This window comes from Engraulis encrasicolus, chromosome 3, assembly GCF_034702125.1.
Source record: "Engraulis encrasicolus isolate BLACKSEA-1 chromosome 3, IST_EnEncr_1.0, whole genome shotgun sequence".
Lineage (NCBI taxonomy): Eukaryota > Metazoa > Chordata > Actinopteri > Clupeiformes > Engraulidae > Engraulis > Engraulis encrasicolus.
This window is the reverse complement of record NC_085859.1, coordinates 33782779-33792778: the sequence shown is the minus strand read 5'-3', so window position 1 is coordinate 33792778 and position 10000 is coordinate 33782779. Positions and strand designations below refer to the sequence as shown.

The 10000-nt window shown below is 43.9% G+C and overlaps 1 protein-coding gene across 2 annotated transcripts in view; it reads left to right on the top strand.

The window, feature by feature from the left end:
* The window catches only part of ssbp2a (single stranded DNA binding protein 2a), an 82705-nt gene that overhangs the window by 46649 nt on the left and 26056 nt on the right, over positions 1-10000 (top strand). For both annotated transcript variants that reach the window (XM_063194442.1, XM_063194443.1), the window contains exon 5: positions 8932-9021. In XM_063194442.1, the coding sequence (XP_063050512.1) occupies positions 8932-9021 (90 nt within the window). The remainder of the gene's footprint in view (positions 1-8931; positions 9022-10000) is intronic.

The following is a 10000-nucleotide window of genomic DNA, read 5'->3' as shown; positions in this document are numbered from 1 at the left end:
TGTGGAACTCTTCACGTGAAACCTCACACCAAAATCAGCAAAGCTGAGTAGATACATTGCAAGATCCAACACGGTTTGCTTAACTCTACACACAGTAATAGTAAAAAGAAATGTATTTGTACCAAATTGTTAACACACCCATCACATCATGTAATAATGAAAAACACACTTTGCCTCTTGGTTTCTCTATACATACCTGTATGTAAAGGATGTAATTTTGGGGAGGTATAGGAGTTTGTTCATCCTTTGGAAATTGTGTCTAAAGCAGTTGTTTTCACAGTTATGCAAAACGGATTGTTTTGGTACGTTTTGCAAAATGTGTGGCGCTAACGGTAGGGCACTCGTCTACTACACGGCCGACCTGGGTTTGATTCCAACCCGGGCCCTTTGCCGTCCCCTTCCCGTGTCTCTGTCCCAACTCACTTCCTGTCACCACCTTCCCTGTCCTGTCATATAATACTAAAGATAACGGCTTGAAACCCCCCCCCCAAAAAAAAAAATACTTGAAAACATTCCGTCATGATTTGGAGGAAAACGAGTAGGAAACGCTGTTGCAAAGGTACAAAAATTGTATACATACGTGTAACATTCTATTTGTCTCTTGCTGTAGAACGTCGTGGTGAGGTGAAGCGCTCTAAAGCTCCGATGTTTTGGCATTATTCCTACTTAATTATACTTTATAACACTTTTCATGTGACATTTGCTATGTTTACATGAGACATTTAATTCGGAATTAACTGACTTAAATTCTGAATAAAGCTTAATTCCGCTTTGAAAACGTCATGTAAACACCTCTTAATTCGGAATTAAAGGAAAGATCAAAGTAAACTAGACGGAATTATTTCATTCTGAATTATTGATTTGGAATTAAAAACACCATGTAAACGTAGTGAATGTGTGGCTGCGAGCACCACCATTTTAACATGCGGGAAAAGTTTCATCACAGGTTCACATGGCAGATACGTCATTGTGGCAGTGCGCCAACTTAGTGAGTAGGCATGTTACCTGTTACCATGAATGGTTATGCATATTAGCGTACTGCACCACAGCACCCCCAACATTTAGGCTTCGGTAACACCAGCAACCTTTAGGCGGCTGTATATATTTTTCATTTAGACTCATGAATTGTACTTAGGCAGAATGATGTTCGGAGCTGTCATTAGTTTAGTTTTCATCACACAGCAGCACACAGTGGAGAAGCATTACATCTCTCAATTAGTCCAATGCTTCAGCTTTGGTAACTCACCAAAAATGAGTTGTGTCAGGGTTAAAAAGTGGCGCTTTTGATATTCACATCACACCTGAGCCAAACAGCATGCTACTCACAAAGGAACAATTAGGAGATTTCAGAGTGCGGTTTTACATAATGCAGTGAGAATGTCATCTCAAATTAACATCAGTGTTTGCTCTACGGAGACTAGAGAGAGAGAGAGAGAGACAGAGACAGAGACAGAGACAGAGAGAGAGAGAGCTTTGGGAATGCAAAAACCCATTTATTTGGAAAGGCATTCATCAGAACACAGCTCACTTGTTGTCCCGAGCACAAGAAAGAAATCTATATCAACCGACAAAAGGGGATAAATAAAATATGAACATGCATCACAGATTCCTGGTGTATGTTTGTTTCTCAATTGATCTCCTTCTGTGTATATTTTCTTTTCTTTGTTTTTCTGTTCTGTCTGTCTGTCTGTCTGTCTGTCTGTCTGTCTGTCTGTCTGTCTGTCTGTCTGTCTGTCTGTCTGTCTGTCTGTCTGTCTGTCTGTCTGTCTGTCTCTCTCTCTCTCTCTCTCTCTCTCTCACACACACACACACACACACACACACACACACACACACACACACACACACACACACACACACACACACACAGTGGTGGACTTAGCAATTTGGGGTCCTAATGCAGATTTAGTTAGGGGGCCCATCGGCCCATTCCATATCACGTTTTTTAAACATAACATCTCTATTTTGAGTTTTTTTAATCACGATTTTCCATAAAAAAATAATTACAAACAAGAAAAAATCAGGCAATCTTGGGCTACAACCCTCTCTGGACAGATTTCAATGAATATTTGCAATTTTGCATGCAAACTAAAATGTGCAATTTTCTGTAATCCCCTTTTCACTTTAATATGAGAGCAGAGTGATTTTTCCCCCCTCACTGAAGTGTTATTTCATGTGTGCATGCTTGCTGTCACCTAGGCTATTTGAAGTGACGTTGATGTTGGATTTCATGGAAGACTTTTAAATGCTGCTGTGGAAAGTAGACAGTTGGCGACAGGTGCACACTCTTTTCTGTCAGAACAGCGGTTTGCAGGCGTTTGCGTTTTCACATGGATATTGTCTTCGTGGACGTTACAGACACCCTAAGTTCCAAAAACGAATCAAGGAGACATTACGGCATAAACCGAAAAGTCTCTGTCAAGCGGTATTTATGAAAATCACCATTAATGTGTGAATTACTGTCCAAAGGGCCCCAATTACCAGCTATAGGCCTATGTAAAATTTGCAGAGGGGATCAGAGGGGGCCCTACAGCTGGAGCCTAAGCTGGGGGCCTAAGGTGGTTGCCTAGCAACGCCTCAATGCAAAGACCGCGCCTGCACACACACACACACACACACACACACACACACACACACACACACACACACACACACACACACACACACACACACACACACACACACACACACACACACACACACACACACACACACACACACACACACACACCCTGTTTTTCTTTTTATCTGTGTGTGTATTTTAGGAGGTTTCTCAGTTAAGTCTTTTCTCTGCACACAGATTCCACCTATCATTCATAGCTCTCTGGCATCCTTGTAGCTGGCCACGAGCCTTTTGCCTATATGCCCCCCTGACTTGCTTTCCAGTGTCACTGCCACACAGGGCGATAGGATGATACACAGGTACAAAGTGTAAAAACATGAAAAACATTACAACTCGATGCCAAAAACAGTATAAACATATTAATTGTGGCAATGGAAGTCTATGGTAACAAATAAAAAATCATCAAAGTACCCATGAACCGCTTTAAAATGAATGTAAAACTCAACAGAGCGCAAAAAAAGTCTGGTGATGCTAATGGTACTATTTACTTCCAGTGATAGTGCTAAGTTATTACTGAGAAGAAAATAATATGCACATTCATACTGCAAATATGTCAAAATCGAAAAAAAAGGGTGGACTGTTCCTTTAAGTCTGGTCCTCCTTGTAGAAAAGTCTGTCTGGCAGCCGTCTTGAAAGTGATGGCCTCCAAAAGTTTGTCAGGTCACGTACCTTGTATAGAATATTAACGTACCCTGTTGGGTCATAATGCACCCAGCCTTTCACATGTTATCACTCAAACAAACATCTGTGACAGATGAGGTGATTCATAGACGCACATACAGAAGGAAATAAAAAGCTGAAAACATGGAAGAGTGGAGGGCAGTATGCCTCTAGCCCCTTTGGTAGGAGGAAGAGGCATAAAAAGATGAAAGCGGAGTGGCTGTGGGACTGGTGTTGTGGTAGGTAGGGGGTACGTTCCAATATGCGACCTTGTGTCCTCAACTTGTGCTTGTGGCCTCGTACCAGGAAGTAATATGTCATGATGACATCACTGACAGCAGCATTATATTTCAATATCTCACAAAAGCTCAATTGTAAAGTCGTTTTCTCAATTGCAAACTGGATGGTGAATGAAGAATAGTCCCCCAAAAATAGTTTTGGCTAGGTTGACAGCGGGGCAACTTATTTGCTTTATCCACGGAGGAGGGGCAAGGAGGCGGGGCGAGGCCACAAGCACAAGTGGAGGACGCAAGGTCGCATATTAGAACGCACCCAGGGTGTCACGGTATAGCAGGGGCAGCCTTGTGTAACACAAAGCCTTGCTGTAGTAGGCTACTGTACAAGGTGAATTATTCACAGGACAAAATAGTGTTTGCCAGAAGGTGGCAGGTTTACTCTTGCCAGGGCTTTCCATTGACGTTGGTCTGCCTTTGTTCCTATCTGTGTGTGTGTGTGTGTGTGTGTGTGTGTGTGTGTGTGTGTGAGAGAGAGAGAGAAAGAGAGAGAGAGAGAGCGAGAGCGAGAGCGAGCGAGAGAGAGATAGAGAGACAGACAGACAGACAGACAGACAGACAGACAGACAGACAGACAGACAGAGAGAGAGAGAGAGAGACAGAGAGAGAGAGACAGAGATAGAAAGAAAATAAATATAGAGATAAAGTAGTGTGTAATTGTGTGTGTGTGTGTGTGTGTGTGTGTGTGTGTGTGTGTGTGTGTGTGTGTGTGTGTGTGTGTGTGTGTGTGTGTGCGTGCGTGTGCGTGTGTGCGTGCGTGCGTGCGTGCGCGTGTATGTGTGTGTGTGTGTGTGTGTGTGTGTGTGTGTGTGTGTGTGTGTGTGTGTGTGTGTGTGCGCGCGTGTGTGTGTGTGTGTGTGTGTGAGTGCACTGATCCATGTGTTCATGGATGTGTTTGTATATCTATGAATGTACAATGCCATTTGATCCATGTGTGTTTGTTTTTTTCTGCGTTTTATCACATACTAGGCTATATTTACAGGGCACACAACAGCACCCTGGCTCCTTTCATTACCATTATGATATTATTTGGCTCGTGTCTCATCTCCTACTACAGCCCTAGTTCATCCCACTGGTGTTGTTTCCTGGCTGTAATACTATCACAGTGAGTAAGGCATTACCCTCCCTGGAGCAACACTGCCCCCTTTCGGTGGAAAGAGTTCACTGCAGGAATCACGACTTCCACAAAGAAGTCATTGTCACGCCAAGTCTTTTCCAAAACGCAACGTATCCATTTTCAGAAATATTTTTAAATAAACGTTTTCTTTTGTTTTTCACTTCATCTCATTAAAATCAGTGTTGATGGTTGAGTTCCAATTGCCCTGATCCTGTCTTAAATTCAGGTAAAAACAATCCTTAAAATTATTTCAGTGACACTTATTCTGTTTTGAAAAAGAGCTCATTGATTTCTTTGTACAGCTGCAGACTGCTGCACTCTACAGCTCACACTTGAACTCGAAACAACCCTACCAGGAGACTGTAATCTGATTGACAAAATGCATGGCAAAATCCTGAGACCAATTGTCGGTGCTGCCGACGGGTGTGTGTGTCTGTGTGTGCGCGTGCGTGCGTGTGTGTGTGCGTGTGTGCGTGTGTGTGTGTGTGTGTGTAGGGGGCATAAACAAGTCAGTTTTCTTGGGCTGAGGGAGAGGGGGGGGGCTGAATTGGGTTCTTACAGTATAGGCTATGTATTGGGGGGGCTTTCAGATAACTTTGTCTTGGGCCCAGCCAAAGCTTTAAACAGCCCTTCTGCTTGTCCTTTTAGCTGAGAAGAGAAGAACATGGGAATTTGCATTTGTGAGACAAAAAAAACACCATTACTCATCTTATAGACATATCTAGCTTCTAAAGATATTGTATGGGGTAATGCTTTATTTTACGGTGTCATTTTGAGTGTGACTCTATGTGTCAGCATGCAACATTATGTACTTGCACTGTTATTACCTACCATAATCCTGAAGCTACATTGACACACATCTCTAGTTACTTTCTCAGAGAGAGAAGTCAATAGAATGGCTATGCATTACAGCGAAGCGAGAACTGGATAAGCGAGGAGAGTACAAGCGATGCGATGTGGGCAGATTCTGAGATAAAAAATATGATCGAGCGATGGGAGTTAGCGAGTAGCCAATTGAAATGCAGAGTTGGGATTATTCACAGTTTACCTCTCGCTTTTGCAGTGACATTTAAGTATTGGCAGAGGACGCGCTCAACTTCTTGGCAAACCGAAAAGCTTTTGGGTGCGAGATAAAAAGCGTCAACTTAAGGAAGAAGAAATCCGCACTCACAAACTGCGTCTCACTATTTATTTACATTACCACCATGTCCAAAAAGCAAACGCGTTTCGGCTAACAAGCCTTCATCAGTGCGTGGTACCAAGTGCAGTGACATTTAAACCTGCAGGAATGCTTAGCGAGCGTTCCATGAGTGAGTGGGGAACAAGCGAGTGAGCTAGAAGCGAGTAGCTAGTAGCGTTGTGTGTGTGAATGTAGCTTAACCGAATCCCTAACCCTAACCCTCATATACACAAGTACACATAAGTACATTTTACATTATGTTAGATACTTGTTTCACTGTATCTAATTAATGTAACAAGACAGTGAAATAAAATGTAACCTTTTAGAAGATATATTTTTTTGGTCTTTTTGAATTCATTTATGATAGTACAGTGAAGGTGGTGACCGAAAGTGAGTGGGGAGAGAGAGACAAGGAAGGGCCAGCAGAGGACCCAGGCTGGGACTCGAACCCGGGTCAGCCGCATGGTAGACGAGTGCCCTACCGTTTGGTCATGGCAAGGCCTAAATAAAATGTAACCTTGTGTGCTTAAGGAAGCAGAGGATAGGTTATTCCAGGTCAAGTGTACAGTGTACAGTAGGAATCTATTTTGGTGCGTGACCGACAGCTTGCGGGAATTGTGCCATGTGGGGAAATCGGGTGTGAAGTCTAGCACAGAGCAGTCAGTCAGTGCTGTAGGGTTAGTCTACCCACACGCACACACACACACACACACACACACACACACACACACACACACACACACACACACACACACACACACACACTCTCTCACCTCTCTCTCTCTCTCTCACACTCTCTCACACTCTCTCTCTCTCTCTCTCTCACACACACACACACACACACACACACACACACACACACACACACACACACAGACGCACGCACACACACAGATGCAGACACACACGCACAGACACACGCACACACACGCACACACACACACACACACACACACACACACACACACAGACACATACGCACACACACACACACACAAACACACACACACACACGGATAGATTTCAGGGGCTGCTTTGAAGAGGTAATGTAAGTTGAGGTGTCGTAATTACCAGATGAAAGCACTCGGCAAGACTTATGAGTGTTTCCTGAAGAGCACTGTTGACACCGGGCCAAGTCAAAGTGTGAAAGTATGCGCTGTGCGTGTGCACATGCATGGGCATGCGTGTGTGTGTGTGTATGTGTGTGTATGTATGTGTGTGTGTGTGTGTGAGTATCTGTGCACAACAGTGCATGCACATTTCTTTGCGTGATGCAAATGCTGTATAAATATTATCTCGCTGTTTGTGCATTTGAGTGTACATTGTGTTGTGAGTGTACATTGTGCCTTTTCCCCCCTGTACAGTTCATGTTATTTTGAAGTTCAGACACAATGCAATGTTTCCTAAATAAAGTATAAGTATATGCACGCATAATGAACTATGCAAAGCATAGTGGCATGCTGTAATAGTCATTGAAAAGTTAACTATCATGCTAATACACTATTATGACACAACACAGGGCCTTTAGTAATTCACTATGACTTGGTCATTATACCCTTCTGGTAACAACAAGTGTATAATGGCGTGTTTTAAAGCAGGGTTAAAACAGTCACTTAAAAAGCTTTATTAACACTTTATTAACAATTATTAATGAACCAGTTATGAACAACATATTTACAAGTGCTTGCAAATGAGTAAGAAATGCTTGCAAGTGAGTAAGAGTTGGAATCGATTTCTCCAGGATGAGTTTGATGTGCACTTCCAGGACTGTTGCGACTGTAATGTGTCTGCTGTGTTGACATCGTTTTTCTTAATCATTTATAAACATTTGTAAATGTTTCATTGATAGTTAGTCAATTATCTACAAAGTATTTACTGTGTTACCATTACCTCTGCGGAGTATTGTTGATGATGACAATGATGACGATGATGATGATGATGATGATGATGAAATGGAGGGTATCCATTGCTTCCTTGATCCAAGGCAAGAATGCACAATTTAAAAGGAGATTCTCTTTCTAACACACACACACACACACATACACACACGTATGCACACACACACACGTACGCACACACACACAAACACACACGCGCGCGCACACACACACACACACACACACACACACACACACACACACACACACACACACACACACACACACACACACACACACACACACACACACACACACACACACATACATACATACACACACACACGCGCGAGTGCGCTGCCCATGGACACATCTGATGTGATGTGTGGCTCAGTAAGCACGAAGGCAGAGTCAGCAGTCTGTCTTCTCTGGTGAGGAGAGCAGAGCAGAGCAGAGCAGAGGAGGATTCCAGGGGAGAGAGGACGGGGTGACTCTGAGGTGAGGAGAGGAGAGGAGAGGAGACGAGAGGAGAGGAGAGGAGAGGAGAGGAGAGGAGAGGAGAGGAGAGGAGAGCAGAGCAGAGGAGGATTCGAGGGGAGAGAGGACGGGGTGACTGAGGTGAGGAGAGGAGAGGAGAGGAGAGGAGATAAAACAGGCTGCCTGTACTTAAAGGTGCACTGTGTAATATTTTTAGTTGTTTATTTCCAGAATTCATGCTGCCTATTCACAAATGTTACCTTTTTCACAAATACTACCACCACTGTCCTTATACATTATGACTGGGAACATTGCACTTTCACTGTGCTTTCGTCATACTAGTAAATATTAGTTTATTATTTAGTATATTCAGGCATGTCAGTCTGTCGTGAATCTGCAGTAGTACCATAGCAGTGCACACAACACTATTGAAATGTACGTATTAGCATTACATCGTACAAATTGGTGATGTATGTTCTGGATGTTGGGTAAGTGTGTGCATTGTGTTGCCTAATATGCTATTTCTGTGAACAATACACATGCTCACATCTCTCTCTCTCTCTCTCTCTCTCTCTCTCTCTCTCTCTCTCTCTCTCTCTCTCTCTCTCTCTCTCTCTCTCTCTCTCTCTCTCTCTCTCTCTCTCTCTCTCTCTCTCTCTCTCTCTCTCTCTCTCTCTCTCTCTCTCTCTCTCTCTCTCTCTCAGGGTGCAGTAGCAGCCTCCAGCCCTGTCATTGGGAACCTGCCCCCAGGAGAGGGCATGCCTGTGGGACCCATACCACCTGCCTTCTTCCAGGTAGCCTACCTGCTCCAGAGAGATGGAGAGAAATAGCCTAGTAAACTAGCGCCACCTGCTGGCGGTAATTTTTTTTAACCTGCGACTGGTCTAGTCTTGATCCATAGCCGTGAACTGCCAATCACAACGCAGAGATGTGTTTTGAATTAAAGCGGGCTGGGTTTTGAGGGAGTGGCGACGAAGCTTGCGACGCTGGGAAAGCACAACAACAAGAAAGATGGCGCTGATTGGTCAGAGCGTTGGCCTTTAGGCACAGGTACGCTTTGAAAGACAACGGTTTACAACATTTAGTCTGGTTTATCAGGCTAGGAGAAAAACACACTCACACACTCACACACATGGCCATACACACACAGGGAGGAATGAGTCGACGAGGAATGAGATGACGAGTAGAAAAGGGCTATCCTCTATTCAATGTGACATCACCTTTGGCTGTGTTGATCTAATGAACTGGCTAAGCCTCTCTCAGCCTCAATCACACTCCTCCCTCAAGTATACACCTCCTTCCTCTCTATGTCCTCCCTCCTCTCTCTCTCTCTCTCTCTCTCTCTCTCTCTCTCTCTCTCTCTCTCTCTCTCTCTCTCTCTCTCTGTATCGTTTGACCCTGGCTAGTCGTCATGGCGTGATTTTATAACAACCTTATTGTAAATAAGGAACTTTTTAAAATCTCAGGAAAAATCTCTGTCTCTCTGTCTCTCTGTCTCTCTGTCTCTCTCTCTCTCTCTCTCTCTCTCTCTCTCTCTCTCTCTCTCTCTCTCTCTCTCTCTCTCTCTCCTATCTCCTCTCCCTTTCTCTCGATTTGCCTTCCCTTCCTCTTTCCTCTCCCCCCTGTTCATCCTCCTCCCTCTTTATCCTCATGCTCACCCTGCATTTTTCCTCGGTCTTGACAACTGCACTCTTCCACTCTTCCTCGCTCTATTGTTCTTCCTCTGTCTCTGAACCCCACAGTGCATCCTCCTCTTGCACTCACTCCTTTTTT